The sequence below is a fragment of the Micropterus salmoides genome, unplaced genomic scaffold (genome assembly GCF_014851395.1).
Source record: "Micropterus salmoides isolate LMB-PRFRI ecotype aquatic unplaced genomic scaffold, ASM1485139v1 Ms_hic_scaffold_15, whole genome shotgun sequence".
NCBI lineage: Eukaryota > Metazoa > Chordata > Actinopteri > Centrarchiformes > Centrarchidae > Micropterus > Micropterus salmoides.
The window spans coordinates 10,480,106-10,503,000 of NW_024040596.1; the positions used below are offsets into that span (position 1 = coordinate 10,480,106).

The following is a 22,895-nucleotide window of genomic DNA, read 5'->3' on the forward strand; positions in this document are numbered from 1 at the left end:
TACCCATCTCCTGAGCATCAGTGATATCGGTGAGGTGCCTCCGCAGAGTCCAAAGGACAGTACCCACCCAGCCACAGTCTGTTCACCCTGCTGCCTTCTGGGAAAAGATGTAGAAGTTTCTGCTGCCACACCAGACTGAAGAGCAGCTTTTTCCCCCAAGCTATTGGACAAATTCATCCTCAGCTCTGCTCCATTGAATATAGTTTATTTCTGTTTACCATTTTTATAGTTGCTTCTGTATAAATGTATATTGTCTGCTATGTAGGCAAATTCACTCTATAACCTGTTATTGTGACAAAATAAATCTACCTAACTACCTACAACTGGGAGCTACTTGTACTTGTAGTACTTATGTATATCAAAATGTAGATAAGCTGTATCAAAATGTAATTTCCCAGTAGGGGTGCTTGATCTATCGGTCACCTCAGCAGTATTAAAATGTAGTTTCAGGACCGATGTCAAAATTATGGTCATTGTGATGAACCTGCATTTAAAACAAAAAACAAACTGGAACATGAGTTGCTTTTTTATTTTTTTTTTCAACACAGAAAAAGTAAAGTAAAAGTGGAATTTACTGTCGCCATATTGTGAGATTAAAAAAAAACAAGCAGAGTGTCATAACAAAAATACAAAGATTTATTTAGAAAGAAGGAAAAAAAAAAGCTCCCAAATAACACTGTTTATTCCTGAAATACAAGTGTATTACAAATGTTTCCTAGACAAGCTTTTCTCCATTAGTGTGTTTCCCTGGATGTACAAGTTAAGTGGATAGTGTATAGCTTTACGCAGATAAGGCACGAACACTTTGTAAGCACTAGTGTAAATATAAAGTGGCAGTGTTTGTGAGTAAATGTTGGTTTATAAAAATCACACTTTACTAGAAACCAGCATCTGTGCTGTAAAATGCTTTGAAGTGTGAACCCCTGTCTCATCATGACTCCAGACAGAAGTGAATAAAGAAAGGATTTTTTTTTTTTTAAACGGTCAAAAATACATCCTCCCTCTCATCCCAGGCCCCTCTTAAACACAGACTTGACAGAATTCATTTTCCCCACGAGCAGCTCTTTTGAGACAGACTGCATTGCAAACTGTGCCAGAAGGAACAAATAAGGGAGCAAGTAAAAGACAATATATATGCTGTAACATGTACCTTATCCAAAGGTGAGCCTCAGCCTCACCCTCCTAGAAAACTGACAAGAGAAGCTTAAGTTCAGAAATAAATTGATTTCCCTTTGGAACAACAGCAACAGGAGAATCTGTGTGGCTCCTTGAAAAGCTGGTGTGCTCATAATAAAAGTTTAAAGCATCAGGGAGGAGAAAGAAAATACATAAAAAGGATAAGGAAATATAATGCCCTGTGACCACGCTTCTGACAACTCCTTATGATGAATGCACTACATCTGTCTCCAGAAATGATCAGTGAAGCCCTTTTCAGACATGGATTCTCTAACATTTAGCTACAAATCTGTCACATTTATGGCCTGTTTGGCAGTCAAAACATACACAGGTCTCCGTGGAGTAAATATTCTGTAGCATCTCTATTTAAACATTATTTATGACCCGCTCACCACCAGTCCAACCAACTCTGTAGATTTCCTGATACATTTGTCTATGTCATCAATTATGTTTTGAACATAACACTCTGCTGCTTATTTTACACCATCTGCCAATGCCAAAAATGTAGTATAACTAGCTGTTAGGTTCTGACATGCTGTATTTAAAGCATTTAGCTGGATATTCATACTGTAAGAGGTTGGCATGAATGCAAGCTGAATGTTTAGAGAAACTGGTGGTTTGATTACTGCTGTGGTCATTAAACTGATTTTTTTTCCAATTTAGATAAGCACCTTACTGTAGATTTAACATTTCTCATTCAGTTCCAATGGAAGTGTTTCGCCTGACATTGATGGACAGCTGCTGCAACATTTATGAAAAAGAGACTCGGGCATTCGTTTCGACAAAATGTAAATCTTCTCATGAAGTGCATGTCTAAAAAAGGCTTTATAATAAATTACAAGCATGTTACAGATGTTTGACTGTCTCATTATCGAAGCCATCATACCGCATTACTAAACATGAAGAGTTCTCTTATTATACACCAACGATATGGCAGATTAAATGTTAAGTGAGGAAGTCCCTTTCAATGCATTGTTTGTACCTAATCCAAGTCCTTAAATAAACCTACAGCATCTACTGAGGAGGCTGTGTGGCTGTGTGAGGATCAATACACTGAGGGGTCCCTAGTCTGGGCAGAAGTATAAAAAAAGAAAAGAAGAGGCACGTACATAGAAAATAACAATGAAATTATATAAAAATCATAAGATAAATATAAAATATTACAAAGAGGTATAAACGCCACAAAGAATTTTAAAAATACCACCGAGGAAAGTGTACACAGGATTCATGGGTACAGTCATTAAACTTTGGCACAAAAGCAAACTCACACTCGCACACACTGCTGGTTTGTGTGGGGTTGTCCTGGTTAGTGTTTGAGACTGGCCACAAAAGGGCTGAAAAGGATGTGGGCAGAATGTCACTGGTTATACCTGTCATACTGGAGTGTTCTTGAAATCCCAATGTCTTCACATGAAGCCAGAACTGGAAGAAAGAAGAGTTGAGAATCAGTTTTATAAAATACTGAGTTTACTACACTGCCTCTGTTGCCTAGTTTGTCAGCAAGCAAATTAAATGTCCCCATTTTTTGCATTAGTCTTACACATTAAATTTGTTCTTCCGTCTTTGTGTTACAAAATATTCACATTCAATATTTCATTACAATTTAAACTTTTGCAAAGACTTTAATGAGTGTTGAACAGTGCAGGAGTGCAAAATCCTGCCATCAGCACAATATGCACCACATGTCAGTCAGTGCACTCATGCACACAAATCTTAAATGCCATTCATGCATTTTACCAGCAGGTGATAACATGTCCTTTATCATATAAAACAGTTCTGAACCCAATATCAGCAGCGACTCACTAATGACTCAAAAGGTTTCATTTCCCCCTCACTATCTGTAGATGTATAAATCTATGGATCCTGAATATTTTCTATCAGCTTTAGCTTTCAGAGGAGCCTCTTACTTCTTGCGGTCCTTGTCCTTCTTGCCGTTGGCGGTGAGGCTCTGGGCCTGCAGGAGCTGGGCGGCAGCTCGTCTCTTGCTGAAGGAGCTCTGGTCTTCCTCCAGGTGTCTCTTCTTCTCCTCAAGAGCTGCTTTCTCATCTGCGTGGAGGCGCTTCAGCTGCTCAAAACGACTTTGTAGCTGAAAGACACACACACACACAGAACTGAGTTGCCGCTGGGGATGCCTCCATTTTTGCAAGCATCAAAACCCTAAGAGATCAGACTTTCTGTGTGACAAATTAAAATGACTTACACTAACAGCAAATTAGATGTGAAATTTAATAAATGTTGACTTTCTCTGGGAGATTTTACTTTGATTCTATACAGCAGAAGATCAAACATCATGATATTTGGTACCCTCAAGATTCATAGGAGTACAAAACAAAACAGAAAAGGGGAAGAGGATGTTGAAATCTCAATTGTTTGTTTAAAAAAGTAATGAGAACATTATCGAATGACAACTTCCAAGGAGAAAAACAGTAACATAATGTCTGGTGTACTGCTTCATGTTATTCTTTTATGCTATCCTTTTATTGCTTATTTATTTCTGCTCTTTTAACGCTACGGGAACGGACTGACCCATTATGTATGTATTACGTAATCGATGTTCGCTGTTCTAGCTGTTTTCCATCCAAAAATTGCGGCGCTTTGTGTCAACAGAGATCGTCTGGCGGGCCGCCATCTTGGTGAGGTCGGCTGCGGTCTTAAGTTTTGTTTGTGTCACGAGATATAAGTGCAGAAGAAGAGTGTAATTTGGCGGAGGATGTTCTGTTCTCAAGCTGTGGGCCTGTAAGGCATGGGAGTGCTTTTGGTCATTTATATTGACTGTTTTTATCAATATTTCAATGTTTTGGAAGCTTTATGTTATTTGGAACGTGGTTGTATGGAGAGAAATAATGTTTTGAAGATAACACCAATAAATGTGAACATATAAACAGTAAATATGGACATTCGCCTGGTATATTTTTGAAAGATTGTGTAATAACTGTTGTATATCAATTTCTTTTCATCAAATTTACAGTTACAGTTATATTCTAGGTGTATTAGAAGATATTCACGTGCATTATAATCTACCTTAGGATGGTTTTGATGGTTTATTGCATAAAAATAAAGCTTTTGTTAACCAGGCGAGGATGAAAATATATTTTTTCTGTATTTCATATCCATGTAGTCTGTAATAGTAAAATAAATATGTTAATCTAATCTATCAATAGATTTATATTCCTTAGTTTCTGACCTTTCAAAGGAAACCAGAATTATGCATCTAGGTCTAATGGTTGAGGAGATATTACTGATTTATTTTGGGTATGTTATTTTAGGCGTTTTTCCTAGAAATAGGTGCCAGGTACCATGTTCAAGCTGCTAATAGTCGTAGTAAGCAATTCGTTGTATAATTGTATACAAGGACAGTAAAGTTTCTATCTATAAACAGCCGTTTAGTATGGTGGGTCAGAGTTTCACCATAAAGTCAGTAAAATGTTTTCAGATGTTTACAAAGGGACAGTATTTTTACTGTTTGCCATTGTTTTATATTCCTAATTAGTTTGGCTATTTTAAGCGATATCAGACGATCTCAGCAATTCTTTGGTGAGTTCAAGGTTATCATAACCCATCAAATGATGGCCAGAGCAACAACAATACAACCCACTATAGTTTTGCTTAAAGAAATAAAAAAAGAAATAAAACTCAACTGCTGTTAAGTCAGCAACTCACACAGCTAGGTATGACGTGGGCCTAGTGTGCGACTACCACACACAATTTGCTGCTTATGAACTATTTGCATGTCTACGTACCTCTCTCTCAGCCTCCTTCAGCTCAGACTCCTTCTCCTTCACCCTCTGCACAAACATCTGCCTCATCTCGTCCTCTCTCTTCTGCAGCTCCACCAGGAACTCCTGCCGCTTGGCCTCGTAAGTCTGCTGCAAGCTGCGCGCACACACACACACACACAAACAGGTCAGCAGTCGGTTGCGCAAATTTTTATTTCATTCATGAAGTTGGCAGCTCACCTGACGGGTTTGCACTCGGGGCCTGTGTCTTTGAAACCCATTTCCTCCAGTTTGCAGCGTCTGTACAGCTCATAGTGGCGAGTGTGTGTCTGCTCTCTCAGGTCCTCCATGTTTACACAGATCAGCATCTCCCTCAGCTTCACAAAGTCACAGTGATTCTCGTTCTCCACTGGCACACGCAAAAATAGACATGAGACAAATAAAAGGGTTAGCCTCCAAGCTGATATTAAATATAGTAAATTCCTTTTGATTTTTCTTTACTGTAGGGTGGCTGGCTGCAAACAAAGATTGTTAATTATTATGGAAGAGAAAAAATGTTCAGGTCTGGAAGAGAGAACTAGACATTTATTTAAATCAATGTGTTAAGACTTTGGCAATACAAGCACAGCAGTGTGGGAAAACAAACAATGATCATCTTACCTTGTACTACACCCCATGGATACTGACGAGCCTTCACCAACTTATTGCCAACGCTGACTTCCTCTGTGCTGCCTACTACAGCAAACGGCAAATGACCCTGCAAAAAACAGTTTTAGTTGATTATACGTTTAAACAGCAACTGCAAGCCAAGATAATAACACAGCTGGATCCACAGTACTACTGAGCCTGTTTGAAGTGTTTAATCCTTTTGTTTAACCGGAAACAGTCACTATATCGCTCGTCAAGACATTTTACCTCCCTGGTTTCCTGCTGCCTCCACTGGTTTGTTTGGTTTTATTGTGTGACTTTGGTGTTTTTAAAACACCAAAGTCACACAATAACACAAACTAACTGATCAAGGCAGCCGTAGTACAGAGGGTAAAATTACTATTTTTGTCAAGGGAGTCTGGTGGCTTTGACGAGAGTGCTATAGCGACCGTTTCTGGGTAAACTAAAAAGGATTCAACTCTTCAAACAGGCTCAGTAGTACTGTGGATCCAGCAGTGTTATTATCTTGGCTTGCAGTTTCTTTTTGAAAGTGGGATCCTTTCCACAATGTTGTAAGACATTTGTAATACCAATCTGGGCCTGTCAGTGGCAAAACCAAGCCCTTTAGTGAACGTACTTTGACGGGATGCAATTGCCCTTAAGGACTACGTTGTCTATTTCACCGTACAGCGCACTTGATCAACACTGGACCACTTTCAAAAAATGTTATTTAAATTGACCCTTTGCTAAGCCAGAATACGCAGCTGGCCAATCACAGGGCAGTATAGGACTCTGAGGTCTGACACTTTAATGGCTGCGCTCCATTGACTCCAATACAAAAAGAGTCGTTTTCTAGCCTTTTTTTGCTGTATTTTACCAAGAAACGCTGTTGTTGTTACCCAGAGAGGTTGAAAAGAGAAGTACGATTTATTTCCTTTAACGCTTACATAACCCCACTGTTCTGCTTTTTAATGATTCTAACAGTGAATAGAGACCTACCCAGCTATACAGGAACAGTGTTAATACCTAATATCGTTGTCCTTTTTCTCAATAGTCAAGTAAAACGGTGGCTCACTTTTACGCTGTGATCGTTAACTAAGGCTTTTTTTCAGTTTTATGTGTTTGTTCATCAGTTTGACAGCCTGAATAAAACCTTCAAATGCACTATGCATTTTTGGAAAAAGCGATCTCAGAAAGAAGCAGACAGTTTCGCAGTTGCAGGTTTTATTCAGGCTGTCAAACTGACACAAACAGAGTCAAACTGACGTGAAAAAAATAAAGACAGAAGCTATAAAGCCCACTGATCACTTAATGTATGCATAAATTATCCACCTGCCCCCTACCAAACAAATTTTTCAGTTTAAGTCCACCTCTACTGGTCTTTGTAACTTTCCAGGTGATGTCTTTATTGTCAGCTGTACGGTTTCTATGCATGCAGTAATGACTCAGCAAATATTGTGGAACATTTAAGCAAAACTAGTTATAAAATTGACAGGACAGAGAGGAAACTCTCCAGAGGAAACAGAATTCCATGTTTAGCTTCTGAAATATATCCTGAAGCTCAGGATTGATCAGGAGGACGGCTGCTTCACTCCAGTTTCACTGTATGAACCTGACATTTTGGATGTGTAGAAGAACACAGAACATGTATTAACTTTTCTGATGAATCGGCTTGTCTGGAGATTTAAATATCAAGTTATGCTTCTGTGGCTTGTGCGTAAATGCGCACATCATCTGTCTTAATGGGGAGAAGCTTCACCCTATCTTACACACCCGGAAATTCACAAAACGTGAAGCGATGCTCTCAGTTATTGGGCACACAAGGTTTTCATGTGCTTCACGTGTTTCCCAAAGTCTGGACACGGGGATCGGGGAACAGTTTTTCAAGTTCAAGTCTGTCTTCATTTAAGTTGATCATGTTATCAATGGCTGCTATTCTAATTGTTTTATTAATAGGTTTCATCCTACATATAATTACGAAGGTGTGGACCTCGGTGACCTCATAGCTGGTTACAGCCATGGCTATAAAGAACCCTAACCCTGGTGAGAAGAGTAAAGGTACAACTATACCTCATCAGAACTGCTTGTTGAACAGTCAGTCAAGCAGCCGCAGCTTCTGGAATAACCCGGCCTTAAGAAAGCACTCTAGTTCAGTGTGGTGTAAGAGTTTGCGTGTGTTTCCTTACATTCATTGTAGTGTTGACCTTTGCAACGGTCTCATCATCCAGGGGGAACTGGTAGATCTGAACGCCGTTGCTCACCAGCTCGCTCATGATTTTGATCTTGAACTTGTGCAGCTCGGTCTTACTGATGGTGTCAGCTTTGGCGATGACTGGGATGATGTTCACCTACAGCAAGAAAATAACAGATTCTTCTTCCTCAGCAATCATTATTAAATATAAACACTATTATCTGCAGTCTTCAGAGATAAATTAGACTAATGCAATCTGTGAAAAGAATATATGCATATATTTGACAACAAATAACTTCTGAAAGTACAACTGGGGGCATGAGAATGAAGTACGACATAATGATAAATGTTTAGGAACATTATGTGTGATTATATTCAAATACTCTTATTTTTCCATCAGACCTCTGACTCCTGTGACATTTGTCTACTTCCACTTAAGAATTCACAAGGGCACAAAGATAATCAGATTTCAAATGTTATAGGTAGTAGCTTTAAGAGACTCAATCTGGTTTTAAAATAGTTCAAGAGCAGCAACACGAGGAGACCACTGGGTTTCCTCCTCACAAGTTAAAAGGAAAATTTCACTACATTACAACTTAGGTCTTATGTCGTAATATAGAGAATTTCTATTGGTTATGATAACGCATTGTCACCAATTTTACCAACACCAAAAAAATGTCAAAAATCAGGGCCCTGTTTCAGAAAGCAGGATTAGTGAAAGATGAGGGAAACTCTTGGTTTTTTGTTTCAGAGACCAAGATCAGATAAACCCTAGATCAGTAACTCCTGCAAATGACGCTGTGAACCTAACCTCCTCCCCCCTCCTGCGGAGTCTGAAGCGGCTGTCTGACACACCGTTTCATTTCCTCATTCACGCTGTTGATATCAAAGCACATATCGGAATGCATTTATGTCTTTAAACACTGAAATCCCGGTTACATAGGCTATTAGTTTTTTACCCAAACATGATCTTGAACATGACCACTTTTAAGATCAATCTGTCATCGATGTAAGGACAGAGACAAGTTTCTCCAGACATCGTAGATTTATCCTCAGCACAGAATAAAATCTATGTTCCTTTTTAAGGCTCGTGCAGACTACACGACTTCAAGTCGTGAAACGGGAAATGACGCAAACCTACAAACGAATCAGCTGTTGTTTATTATAAAGCTAGCAATTATAACTACAAAGAATATCTGTGAAAGAATGGATTAGCATACGCAGGTACAGTAGCAGGGATCATCCGTGCTACAGAGAGAGTTGGAGGTGAGTAAAAAGTGTCCTGAAGTGAAAAGGTAGCTGCCGGGTCTCATTGGCTGGATGTGGATGTCGAGTCGGCCGACTCCTCCAGATATTTGGCATGCTAGATATCTGGCTTAAAATCGTGTAGTGTGAACTGGGCTTTAGGTAGCCTATAACACTATGATTCTGGACAGTTGCACTGAAAACACAGCTGAAACAAATAAATGTAGTTTAAAAGTGAGTTTTCATTATATACAATATATAAAACTCTCATCTCAGGCTAAGTCTACTCAGAGCTGAGGGATAAGATCAGAGTTTGTTAAGCCTGCTTTCTGAAACAGGGCCCAGGTCTAATCTACTTTACCTTTAGCCACAGTGGTGTGTTGGCAATTATACTTGGTAACAAAATTGGTAACTGTAACTTTCCTGAACTTTGAGTAGAGCTGCTCCTGATGACATATACATCTAGCAACTGAGCTAAAACAAGCCAATCTCACTTATCAACATACCATTAACTACATGCAACGACTAGGGCTGAACGATTAATTGCATTTGGGATATTATCGTAATATGATAAAATTTTCTAAATCGCAAAGGCTGCAATTATGCTCTGGTCACATGACACACAAGAGTAAACAAGTCTGCAGAGGAAGCATCAACTTTGCATGTTACGCTGTACCTTGACTTGTTGTTGTACAATGGCCTTTAGCTTGACAGAAGCCCACACTATAGAAACTTTAGTGTCATACAGGGAATGAAATTAGCACCCGTGGGTAACGTGGTGGTGGGTGAAATTGTCAGGCCATCCGCCGCTTTGGCAGACAGGAATAGAAAGAAAAAATACACAACAGAAAGACACATGTAGTAAGGTAAGCGTATTGTGGTGATCGGTATCGCAAGCCACATTACACACAGCCACCAATCAGCTCAGGAAATATCTGTGAAATGGCGTTTCAAACCAACCGCACAAGTCCGAAAGAGGCCCAGTCTGTCCCGAGTTACAGCCTGGTTACAGCCAGTGCACTGCTTAGCAGCTTTGGAGGCTGTACTTTACAAATTGTACAAATTAATCACATATTAAATCAATATTGGTTTAAAAAAAACGCAATTACATTATTTTCCAAAATCGTTCAGCCCTAATGCAGACGCAAACAAGCGTGCATTAATCTGACTCTGGCAAAGGACAAACAGTACAATTCACCAAATATGTTAACTATTCCAACTGTATTTGTTTTTAATACTTTTAAAAACTGCTTTTAGATAAGCGTTATCTAAACCAGGTTTACTGATGTTATTTCTGGCACAGCAGCTCTCTCTCAAGTCGTCCCACATTCCTTTCCTGCCTGTCTGTCCGTCATCTTGTCGTACCAAAGACAGAGAGCCTTGGAATGAGTTGTCGTCATTAGACTCTGGGCCAGACCACACACACACACACACACACTGATCTCAGCAGAGAAAATACTATGCTAGGAGACCTGTTCTAACAGCTGTCTGAGTAAGTCAGTGGTGCAGATTTAACAAATGGCTCTTTCTGTCTGCGTCTGTACAGTGACACAAAAGGACAATTCGAGCGTGTGCGCGCGTGAGGTGATTACAACATTCCACTGCTTTTTCTACTCCATTCACACGCAAATCCAGGGATACGGACACTCCGGAGCAGTGAAATCACACAAACACAAAAGGAAAACAAAGTCACTACACACAAGGGAGCATGGGAAAGTTTCTGACCACTTCAACAATGAAAGGAGGGGTTTAGCCAGTTGGATAGGGAACCATACATAACATAAAAACACCCACAGCATATTCTCTAATACAGTACTTCCCACTATCATGCGCCCACCAGTTTCACATCAGTTCCTATGTAGTGTTTACATCTGCTTCTGCAGTGTCCTATTTGTGTTCCTACTGACAAAAAAATAATAATTAAAAAATGAAAAATAAGCTTTTTCGCATATTGACATATTTTCTACACAATTCACATACTGTATAGACCCACAGAACTGATAGGTCTATTTTAAAATATCCAGGTCGATAGAAGTCAGTCCAAAAACAGCAAACACATTTTAGGACTCTCCAAAGTCAAACATGTTTTGGCTTTGAACTCGAGAAAACTTAAAGTTATGCAAGTTATGTAAATTTGATAAAATATTTTATTATAATACATTCATATTTAACACACTATAGCTTTCGGGGGTGTGTTTGTTCTTTGATTAGATTAAATGAATCAAGGATTTCACTTTGTGTTGAAAAGCGGTGGAGACATAAGGGTTCGGATTAGGGGTGTGACGATACACTTGGCTCACATGCACGATTTACTATATTGGGTTCACGAGAACAAGACAAGAAGACATTTTAACAGTATTTGACGAAATATTCAATGCTGAAATATAAATATGTGTGGTCTGGGGGTCCTCCACTAGAAGTACTAAACACTGAGCACTAAACACTTAATTTCCTCCATTCTGGAAACATTTTCTGCACCAACTTATGGTAGAATTTCTTTATTTATATAAAGTGATTCAGATGACACTTTTTTTGGACAATCCACATTTGTTTCTTCTATCTCTAAATTGCATTGCATGTTTTCTTATTGTGCAAATAAATCTTTCTCAAAGCATTTTCATTTGTTTTTTTAACATTTCTTCTTGCAAGCCATTTTCAGAACATATTTAAGAAATCTTTTAAAAAAGTGATGGAGACATGTCCCCAGTATCCACAGTGTAAATGACAACTATGAAATGAATACAATATTTGTTGTATCTGAGCCTTGCGCGCACACACACATGCGCACACACACACCCCCCTCCTACCTTGCTGTCTAGTTTCTTCATAGTGACCAGGTCCAGGGATTTCAGTGAATGACCTGAGGGGGAGATGAAGTAAAGGCAGGCATGGACTCGTGAGTCATGGTAGTTGTGAAGAGAGCGCTTGATTTTTAGCTCCTCCTGCAGATAACTCTCGAACTGCTTGTCGATGTAGTCCACCACCGGCTGATAGCTACAGGGCAGATAGGGACGATCAGAAATGTGGGTTTCATTAATGGTAAACAAAGATGAGGTCACAACAGCAGGAAGTTGAAAACAGGACATTTAACTTAACACTCATTATTAGTGACTCTCTTGTCGTCACTCAGACTCTTTTGAGCACTTCGAGCCTCTCACTCTCCTTCACTATCCATAACACACTCCACACACTCTCCTCCTCCCACCTTTCTTGTTTGTTCATTTGGTCTCCAAAGCCCACAGTGTTGACCACGGTAAGACGCAGTCTGACGTTACTCTCCTGTAGGTCATAGGTTTGAGCCCGCAGCTTCACCTGAGGTTCAAAGTGGGACGACTCGAAGTTCTCAAAGTTAGTATTGAACAGAGTGTCCATCAGGGTAGACTTGCCAATACCAGTTTCACCTGGAGCAGTAGAAAGATGGGACAAAATTTTCAGTTATTGAACGTCACAGTTGAGGAAGATCAGTGCTTTCCTCAAGAACACAGTGATGGCAGCTGTTGAGGAAGAAGAAATATTAGTCATTCACCCTACCACATATTTAGCATTTGTTGAGACTTTTGAACCAGCAGCATCCTATTCATCACATTGCTGCTTTGACCCCTTGTCTACCTCCACCCCTTAATTCTCAGACTAATACTCTTATTATCTAGCACTGCCACTGGGATCAACATGCATTCTAGCTAAGAAGAAGGAGGAAAGGAGCAGGCCAAGGCATTGGCAGTGAATCGAGGTAGTCAAGTAAAACAACGTGCGTGTGTGCATGTAGCGCCCTATGAGTTAATTTACTTTAGCTGTACAGTAGTGTACAGTAGCATCCTGTGTGTATGTGTTTTAATATGTGTGTGTGGGTTGTGTATGCGTGTGTGTGCGTGTATGACATCCGTACCGATGCAGAGAATATTGAAGCAGAAGCCCTGGCAGATGGACTTGTTGACGAGCTGATCTGGAAGGCTGTCAAAGCCCACATGGCCCGCCAAGGACAGGGGCCGCATTCCTTTGTCCTGAGGGAGAAATCGCAAAGATCATTCTCAAGAGAGTGGAGGCATTTTCTCCTCAAATAAGAAAAATGATCCCCCGTTGTCAGCCACAACCCTACACATTCATCCGGTGTTAAAAAAAATTGTTATACGGATGCACAATAAACAGTTTTGCAATGTTAGAGGATTACATTTTAAAGTGGATCTTAGCAATTAATGTAAAATACCTAAAAAGATGCTCTGTAAGTCTATATCGCAACACAAGAGGCAGACATGTAACATATCATATAGAAAAGTATTTCAATGTTAAAACTACAAAAAGCTAATCTCACTTTAAATACAGTCTATATCAATTTTCCTCAGACTGCGCTCTCCTGTGGTCCTCCTCTGACCTGCCCCAGACTTAACTCCTATTCAGAAATCCTGAGGGAAGAGTATGGCTAGTCAGGTAAACAGAGGGCTAACATGGACCTAGTTCTAGTTATGGTGTGGTACAATTTGCTGAGGTTGAGGACATTCCTCATGATATACGCCCAACCTTTGATAACAGTAAACTACGTTGTCTATGTAGAAAATACTACACATTTACACACATTCAAAAAAATGAAGCGATTTAGTGGCTCTTATCGAGCTTAATAAGCAGTGTAATCTACATATCTTACCAGCAAAACGTAACCTATAACTTTGGCACTTTTGTACCATCGTTAGCAACTGTAGCACAAGTTGTGTGACACAACTATTGCCATAACCTTTTGCCTGTTGGACTGCTAGCCTAGTGTTAGCCAGCTAGCGCCCTCCGTAGTGTATTTTGGTGAAAGATGTAACACGGAATCCCTTTTGAAAAGTTTAAAATACAACTTCAACACCCCCGTTTGACGTTCTGGATACAGTTGACGTGAAGGGAATATGTTTTTTGGTGCTCTACACTTTGTGCAAGTTACGTCTCAAATGTCGTATTTTCAATAACTTCAAAGACAGAGAGCACTAACTATAGTTATCGGGCTAGCTGTAGCTAACTTAATGATAGCTCCGGACACTCCCTGCTCAACTTCCAAGAACATTTCCACAAAGAAGGAAAATACTAACCGACTGCCGAGAAACATCCGAAGAAGCCATAGTTTTAGCCAGACGTTAATAACTGTTACCCTAGATAGATTCAAAAATATATACAACAAAAGTGATAAAATTACGACTTCTTTTTTTTCTGAACACTTATCAGGACCGCCTCACTACGTGCGTCCACCGTCGACAACTGGACAGTCTAGACCACTAAACACAAGGTAGGAATTAGGTGATGTATATCGTTTGGACATTTGCTTTAAAATTAAAATTCTACAAATTAGGGCAAAATGTCGCGGGAATTACAATATATAACATTATTAACGAATAAAATACACTGCAATTGTAAGACAGGATGGTATAACAATGTTAATTTAACGCAGTAACACACCCATCCCCCTTCTTCATTTAATGGTACAGCGCAACTTAATTTTTCCCAGTCACTTCAATGGCATGAAAATTGTGTTAGAAAATTTGTCAAGCCGATTTCAGTGCAACAGCTACTCGATTCGAGTTTTGATCATAGAGAATTTATAAGGAACTAAATATATTTTGACCATATTTTATCATAATTTGTCATCATAATCATAATGTTTGGCCTGCTTAGTGAGTTTTAATGTGAGATAGCGTCTTTTTCAAGGCTAATTATCATTATTTTGACATTCTGTCAAAGCTAAATATAATGTAACCAACATAATTAGCTTCGTATAGCCTAAATTTGAGTTGTCATGGCGCATTTGCCCTGCATGTGTGAATCATACAGCCTATGTTGGTGACGTGTTGACCAACAAGATTCCCATATTAACAGGGTTTTTTATACAGTCTATGGTTTTAAGCAGATCTGAATCAGTTAGTCATGCAATACAGGCCCGGAATATATTTATATTTCTTTCTCACGCCATCACGGCTCAGTCGACACTTAAAATAAAATCGCATTGTCCAAAAATCAGACTGGTCGATATTACTAGTTATTGGGAGCACGAGTTTAGGAGTAGCACTTGAACGCTGCATGATTTCTGCAGCGCTGAGCCGTTTGCTTGGTGGTTTCATCAGCGACTTGCGACCCCTATCTGCCAGAGCTCGACACTCCCCATGGAGGAGAGGAGGAGGCCAGGGAAGAGGATGCTGTCATCTGTTGTCGCCGACCTCAGTGAATGACAGTAGCGTGTGAACATGGAGTCATTTTGAAACGCTCTCGTGCAACTTATTTGACTTGTCTCTGGGCTCTGTTGCGGGCCTTTCGGGGGTGATGATGGCGTCCCAGTGCACGGAGCAAGCCGTGCAGGAGTTCCTGATGGAGAGAGGAGGGAGGGTCCAACAGATGGAGCTGCTCGATCATTTCCTATCAGTTTGTGGGAGAAATGACCAGTCGAAAGAAGGGGTGGATCGCGAGGTGCTGAAACGCGTTGTGGACAACGTGGGTTTCGTGCAGGTGGAAGACGGCGTGAAATTTGTTTGTTTAAACACTGAAGGCAGCGCAGAGTCGGTGATGCGTGCGGACACAGACGGCCACGATCACGCGGAGTTCAACGGTAACGTTAATATCCAGGAAACACTGGACAACAGCTATGTCAACGGCAACCGTGACAGCGGAGACCAAGCAGGTGAGTCATATGCACTCTGTGTTTATTTAAATTAATGTAATTATGCCATTGTTATGTGCATGGTGCATTTGCTTAAATTTTCCACATGTGTAAATGTCTATATGTCTTTATCATAAGTTAGATAGCTTTTATTTGTCTATCAGTAACGTTAAGCTTATTTGTGTTTATTAGCTTAAGTAGTATTGTTTGGCATTGGCCCTTTTCCCCATTGTGTATGAAGGCCAATCCCTACTAAAGTGGCTTAGACTGAAGTTGTCAAAATCCACAAATCTGTAGCTGTAAGTTTGACATCTTTCTTGCCAAAAATAATTAAATAGGTGTACAATAATTCATGGTACTAATCACACAAAGTATAACATGACTAACCTCCTGCATACCTGTATGGATTACAATGGGTAGGCTGCTTTGTAGTCAGCTGAGGTTAAGATTATGCCATAGACAACTCCATCATGCAGTGTCAAAGCTGCATGATAATAACAAAAAAAACAAAAAATGTGTCCAATGGTTCCACAGGAGCATCCAGTCCGCTGGCTGCCAGTCTGGACAATGATAAACAGTCAAATGGTAATGAGCAACCTGCAGCCCCCTCCCAGAATAATAAGACCAACACGGCGACTCCTACCTCTGCTGGAGGAGGGGAGGTGAGGCTGAGGGAGAGGAGGAGGCGGGAATCGGCCCCTGTTATTGGGGTACCAGATCTGGACCATGCTCACCCTGCGGGGTCCCACAACCAGCAGGTGAGGGGAGCACGCAGGGTGTCCAAAGGGTCCCAGCGGGCCATGCTGATCAGCTGCCTTTCTGAAGACAGCGCCTTGGAAGGGCTGGACCCTGTGGGAGATATCAACACACCCAAGGGAAGTCGCAGGAACTTCATAGAGCTGATGATGAGTAGTTCTCCGCAGGTACGATACTTTGTTTCTCTGGCATGAAAAAAGCTTCCATTATTATTATTATTATTATTATTATTATTATTATTGTAAGTCATCATTTTTGTTTGTAAGGCAGCTTTATAAAGCTCTATACAGGGCAAAGCAGTTAAAACAAGTAACAATCCAAGCATGTGAGAAAGTATGTTTACAAAAATGGCTTTAACCTGAAAAAAAATCACAAATTGCTTTGGGTGTGCTCAGAACCTGAATGCCGCACAGTTGTCCATAGACGAAATTAAGCAGGTTCCCCTGCCATTGCCTCTGTGTAACTTGCAGCACAGCCAAGAGCGTAGCTTTTGACAGCTGATGTAAAACACCATTTGCAGTGTGAAATGCAATATTCATAAAGTGTGACTCCACAGCAACAGTTTTCTGTGTTAGGCAACTGAGAGATTTGACAGTGATGTAATCAAGCCTTAACTCTAGGCAGGATGACCCCCTTTTGGTGATCATCATAAGGCAGCAACCAGCTAAACTGACTATTTCATAACTGACTTGTTTACTGTCAAAAACATATTTTATACAAGTAAAATCAGTTTGATACTTTATTGTGATGAACAGTGGCGCTCAGTACCCTGGTGTGTGGTTTACTTTTGTTTAGTTTCCACAAATAATAATAAGTCTGCATTTGGTTCTTGCGTTAAGTGTTGTGAAACTGTTATTTACAGTGCAGTTGAGGTCTTGTGAAGAACACTTTAAGCAGTTTATTGGCAAAGAACTAATAAAAAGCCATCTCTACATCACCATAAAGCATTGTCCAGTGGTACAAAGCTAAACGCTACCATATTAAATGTTGTAACACAAAAATGGATGTAAAGTCTTTTATTCCTATGTTCTTCCCATTGCAGGTTCGGAGGTCTCTGATCAACCGTGGTTCACGCCTCCGGGACTCAGTGAGGAGCGATGGAGATTCAACATCGCTCCTCTCCTCAGCCACTGATGAGGACTGCACCTCAGTGACCCTGGACCCACTGGAACATGAGTGGATGCTGTGCACCTCAGATGGCCTGTGGGAAAGTCTGCAACCCCTGCTCACTGTGGAACCCAGCCTAGTGGCCAAGAAAGACTTTGTGACCGGCTTCACCTGCCTCCACTGGGCGGCTAAGCAGGGCAAAGCTGAGCTGCTCTCCCAGCTGCTGGCCTTCGCCAAGGAAAACACTATTCCTGTCAATGTGAATGTGAGATCAAGTGCTGGATACACACCGCTACACCTGGCAGCCATGCACGGCCACACACAGGTGAGTTGCATAGACTGTGGTGGTAGTGGAGTGTGTTTATAGGTGTGGGTTACACCTGCTCAGTGAAGCAGATAATGCTGCAACTAAAAGAATGGACTTTCCTCTTCAAGACAAAATAAATGATCTGGAAAAAGAATTAACTTAATTTGTATCAACTGGCTGGTTTGCTTTGCACAAAATGAGTTGAAAAGATCACGATGTGTTGTCATTTATAGTTATAACTTTGTGTATAGAAAACCTTTTCTTGCCGAGAGGGCTTTCACTCACTATTAATTAAATCAATCCAAAACACACAGTGCAGTGAAAGTATGTTTTTAAAAATTGTCAAGAAATTGCTCCTTGAATGGGATGTTTTGAGATGCATTTGTGCAGTGTCTACTGTATGCTTTGGGCTCCATAAAACAATGGAAACATCTCCACAGAAACTCCCTTAGATGGGAATTCAACAGGAAAATGTGCAGGCTGTACTCTGGTCATAAGAAAACATGCATTTTGGACCTATGTGTAAGTTACATAAGCAACATCCACCACAAAAGGCAGCAGTCAGCTGACATAATCAGCTGTACTTAAAGTACTTGTACTAAAAGTCCTATTTATAACAAAGGAAAAAAAGTTTCATGTTATCTTGGTGAGGTCTCATAACTACACATAGTAAATGTTAGAGATAATTTTTGTTTATCTTATGTGTTTCTGAAAATAAGAACAAAAGAATATTGGCCCATATATCACAATATCGGATTTCATATCAGTCTTCCCATGTCAGGCTCTAGTGTAAATTAAGCATTAACAATTTTCCAAGAATAAAGACAAGAAACAAATGGGGACAAACACGCAAGGACGTAAATAACTGTGGACTGATCAAGACAGACAACAGGATGGCAGCAGAAAAGACCACTCGTACCCTCATGTTGACATGCTGGATTATTGATAAGACACAGTTTCATATGATGTAACTCACAGAGAAATCTTAGCCAATAAGGTAGCAGTAAATTCTGCATAAATGACAGGTGACAAGATTTCAGTATTTTCCCTGTTTGTATTTAATGTGCTGTGATTGACAGGTGGTTCGTGTATTGCTGTCAGACTGGGAGGCGGACCCTGATGCTCGAGACTACAGCGGAAGGCGAGCCATCCAGTACCTGCACCCAACACAAGCTGCTGACCTGCAGGAGGAGGGAGTGGTCCTCTCACCTGGAACTGAGTCAGATAGCGAGAGCACTAACAGCGGTGGTGGTGGAGGGCGCGGCTGGCGGTTTCCCAGAGTCCTCCAGGGCAATCTGAACCCACTGCGCCTTCTGAACCCACCGGCTGAGGCAGCAGAGGAGGCAGCCGTGACTGGGAGGACCAAAGGGGGGGTGCAGAGGAAGTCTTCTCTGAGCCGGCTGAACGCCCGGCTGCATCGAGGTCGCCACCGAGCCCAGATCATCCACAGCGCCTCCTTCAGGGACACTGGGGAGGTGGGAAGAGGAGAGGAGCTCCCCAGCAGCCCTCTCCGAACCCGACCACTGTCCAACCTGTTTGGATGAAGTTACACTCTTAACCAGTGATATGGAAATATAAACCAGTTTGACATGTTTTGATTTACAAAATACTGTTTACTCACCTTTATAAGCTGTAAGGTTTATGACCAAAATTTATGACACACATCCTAATATATATTGTAAAGTTTTATTATAGGATTTTAAATGAATAACTACAATGTATGTTTCTCTAAAAGTACAACTTACTTTTGATCCCTTTGCAGTTCGTAGGCTGATGTTGGTCACAGAGGGCAAGGCACAATTCAAGTAGCATTTTATTTGCCACGACAATTCACTGAGTTGAGTTTTTTTGTGTTAGTAGCTTTTTCTGTAATGTTTTGTAGGTTCTCTTAGCGAACATTACACCACTTTTTTTTAAAACTTATACTAGACCAATTTTTACTCAAATGCAAAAGGAACAGGCTGGATTCACTTTAGTTTTGACTCACAGTGGCGAGGGATTTGTGAAATAACACATAGGTTTTATTCCATAAACATGTTTTTTGTTTGCAGAGTAAATTAATATATTTATTGAACACATTTTCTATATTTCAGCCTCCTTTTATTGGATGGTGCTGGGGTTTTTTTTGTAAATCTCTGAATGAAATCTTTTTTATTTTCAATTAACAGATTTTAGTATTCAAACTCTTGTAACCACAGAATTATTGTATGTCCAAACAACCATGTACAGTTGTGATGTTTGCACTTGTCACTTTGAAGATTGTTCATCATTATGGGAGGAAACGGCTCAAACTAAAACCATGCCAGCTGTTATTAGTCCCGTGTCATACTTATAAGTTAACATTGTATACACAATATTACAGGGTGATCAAACTGCTACACCTTTAGATGTATAATGCACTGTATATATAAGCATACAAATTAGACTATGTAATTTTTCACTATATCTTTCACTTCTGTTGATCAATATTTGAAACCTAAACAAAGTACACTGATTTAAAAGTTAGGTAGTCACAATGATGGGAGGGTAATTCCAGGCTGGCATGATTTTAGTTAGATCCATGTACCTTTTATAAAGACACTGGTCAGTTTCACAGTCAGACTGTTTCACAGGGTGGAAGCACAGGGAGAACTGATGTTGTTTACTGACTATAATGTACCTCAAATACTTTGAGTCTGGCTCACTCATTGTTAAACTGCTTCTTTGTGGGGGAGTTTAAGCGGTATGGGCCTCTAATAGCAGATTGCAGTCTTTTTGAGCAAATCTTCAATGGTTAAAATGGATTATATTTACCACTTTCAACTTAAAGTACAGTTCTGAATCATAGACTCATAGTTTCATGCAGAAGTGGCTCATGTAAAAATCTAATTTAGTGAAAAGTTATTCAGCTCAAGGTCTTTCCACAGATGAACAGCGTAGCACTAATTAGTTTTACAGTAAATATGCAACCAAACATTCTGATTCATATACACCTGATTACTTTGGACCAGATTTTTAATAAATTGCCTATACAGCCTCTTGTATTGCATCTGCAGATAGTGAAGAGTCTAGACCAGAATATGCTGTATGTTTAGCTGAGGAGCACATTGACTTTTTAGACTGTTCTCCCAAATATGTGAACCTTACTTATACCTGATTATCGGATCAATGACACATCCTAGATTTCATGAACTTAGTATTTTGTAGCATTTCATAGGGCTTCATGTAATTGTACGTTGACTCTTTTGATGTAGAAATATGTTGTACAAACCTACTTCGATGTCACCTTTTCAGATGCATGAATAGGGGAAATGTAAATGCTTTGCACTGTTAATTTTTATGTCTGTATGTCAGTCTTCTTTGTGAATACTGTGAAGTTAAGTGGTGCGAATCCTCTGTTACTGAGCCACTGTCAACTTTCTCTCTGGGTCTCGTCCTTGAATGTGAAATAAAGCAATAATGGTTTGCATAAAAACGGCATGACACTAACTGTGTTATTACAAGCAACCGAGCAAACAACTATACAGAATATGTAGGAACAAACTGTACAATTCGTGGCAGGGATTAGACACATGATGGTTGTTATAATATGAATACTAAGAGCCAGATTCAACCAGAATGGACCAAAGCTCAAAATGAAGCAGGCTATTTCCTTTGCAAGTCCTGCTGACGCCATGTGATTGTCCTTGTCTGGTGGTGCTGAATAATTGATGATCTGATGAGCCTCTGTGCCAGCTTTGGTCCAGCATTTACAGTACATCCAGAGCTTCCTGTCTACAAGCTGCCCATGTAACACTGCACCCAATATATTAATAGCCAGTCCCAATTCTACACCTGTTGTGTGTGTATTAGTGTGTGTGTGTGTGAGAGAGAGTGTGAGTGTACTTCTATTGTTACAAAGACTAAAGGTCCTCACAAGATAAAATCTTGATCTGGACTGACATTTAAGTCTACACTGGTCTAATCGGGGTCAACATTGTGAATGTTTTCGGATGTAAAACATAAACTTTAATGCAAATTCACAACCATTCAAACACAAGGTTTCATCAGAATATTACACATAATAAGAAGTAAAAGAGGACAAGTATTTTTATTTCTGTTAGTTGTTGAGCCTGTTGACCCCAGCATGTCACTGAGGATAAGAGGAAAAAATGTGAAAAGTTGAGTAAGTTAAATTATGCACATCATGTGTGAGAGTGATATGGTACTCCCAGTCAGCCTGTGACTGGACAGATAACCACTCCTCTGACAATTGTCTTGTGGCACTGATTTTCTGGGTCTGTTCTGCACTTCATGTTTGCCAGCACGAATTAACCACATGAAAACAGGATTACATGTACATGGCCTTTACAATCTGTGTATCTGTAACTGCTCTAGAGTCAGAGTATGTTCGTTTGATGTTTCTCTGATTTCTTTTATTGCCTTCATCTACTAGTCAAACCAGATTTATAGAGGTCACTGAAGGGATGAAGTTTTTCATGGGTCGGTGATTCAAGACTCTAGTCGCCTAAGGCAGCTTTTCTGATGACTGCTGATCGGGACGGAGTAGAGAGCAGCTACTGACCTACATTCAAAGTGCAGGGAGTAATGCCTATTATGTAAATTCCTCTGCCATCTTTTCAGGGAAACTGTGCCAACTTTTTTGCCTGGGGCCTCCACTGTTAGACTAATCCATGTCCAATCTATCCCCATCTCTCACTCTGTCCCAAAACAGTTACCACAGTGATGATGACATTCATTCAAAGCCCAACTTGTGACTAACGGTGCCAAATAGCCATCAAGCTAGTAACAAACGTGCACTGTCCTCCGGATGTTCTGTTGTCTTGTGACATACAGTGCCTATAAAAAGTACCCACCCAGTGGTTTGCTTGTTTTATTGTTTTACAACACTGATTTAGAGTAGATTTATTGTTTCTTTTTTAAGCTAAAATACAAAGACCTGTTAATATTGAAGTGAAAACTAATTTCTACAAAGTGATCTAAATTAATGGTAAACATAAAATACAAAATATGTGTATTTATACTGCAATCAATCGGCACCCCTTAACAACACACAGGTGATCTCCATTTAACGAATTATGTGACTCCAATCAATTGGATGCACCAGACATGAAAATATCAATAATAAGCGACTTTTTCCCACATTCTTTA

At 40.1% G+C, this 22,895-nt stretch overlaps 2 protein-coding genes across 2 annotated transcripts; one reads left to right on the forward strand and one right to left on the reverse strand.

Annotated features, from left to right (window-relative positions):
- Positions 1-613: 613 nt before the first annotated feature.
- sept10 (septin 10) lies at positions 614-14,208 on the reverse strand. The gene is made up of 10 exons (XM_038720272.1): positions 14,040-14,208; positions 12,863-12,977; positions 12,182-12,377; positions 11,784-11,970; positions 7,727-7,888; positions 5,553-5,649; positions 5,133-5,301; positions 4,917-5,049; positions 3,084-3,262; positions 614-2,598 (listed from the first exon to the last, which is right to left on the reverse strand). Exons 1-10 carry the CDS (start codon positions 14,067-14,069, stop codon positions 2,583-2,585), a joined length of 1,284 nt encoding a protein of 427 aa, XP_038576200.1. The 5' UTR covers positions 14,070-14,208; the 3' UTR covers positions 614-2,582.
- Positions 14,209-14,341: 133 nt separating this feature from the next.
- sowahca (sosondowah ankyrin repeat domain family Ca) lies at positions 14,342-21,222 on the forward strand. Its single transcript, XM_038720271.1, has 4 exons — positions 14,342-15,616; positions 16,130-16,518; positions 17,394-17,783; positions 18,845-21,222. The coding sequence occupies exons 1-4, from the start codon at positions 15,262-15,264 to the stop codon at positions 19,307-19,309; spliced, it is 1,599 nt and encodes a 532-aa protein (XP_038576199.1). The 5' UTR covers positions 14,342-15,261; the 3' UTR covers positions 19,310-21,222.
- Positions 21,223-22,895: the final 1,673 nt, after the last annotated feature.

Bases quoted from the DNA above. Each gene is read 5' to 3' on its own strand.
- sept10 (XM_038720272.1), bottom strand. From the start codon at position 14,069: ATGGCTTCTTCGGATGTTTCTCGGCAGTCG. The intron at 5,650-7,726 runs GTAAGGAAACAC...TGTTTTTTGCAG, and splicing joins AGGTCAACACTACAATGAAT to GGTCATTTGCCGTTTGCTGT. The intron at 3,263-4,916 runs GTACGTAGACAT...TGTGTCTTTCAG, and splicing joins TGAAGGAGGCTGAGAGAGAG to CTACAAAGTCGTTTTGAGCA.
- sowahca (XM_038720271.1), top strand. From the start codon at position 15,262: ATGATGGCGTCCCAGTGCACGGAGCAAGCCGTGCAGGAGTTCCTGATG. The intron at 15,617-16,129 runs GTGAGTCATATG...ATGGTTCCACAG, and splicing joins TGACAGCGGAGACCAAGCAG to GAGCATCCAGTCCGCTGGCT. The intron at 16,519-17,393 runs GTACGATACTTT...TTCCCATTGCAG, and splicing joins TGATGAGTAGTTCTCCGCAG to GTTCGGAGGTCTCTGATCAA.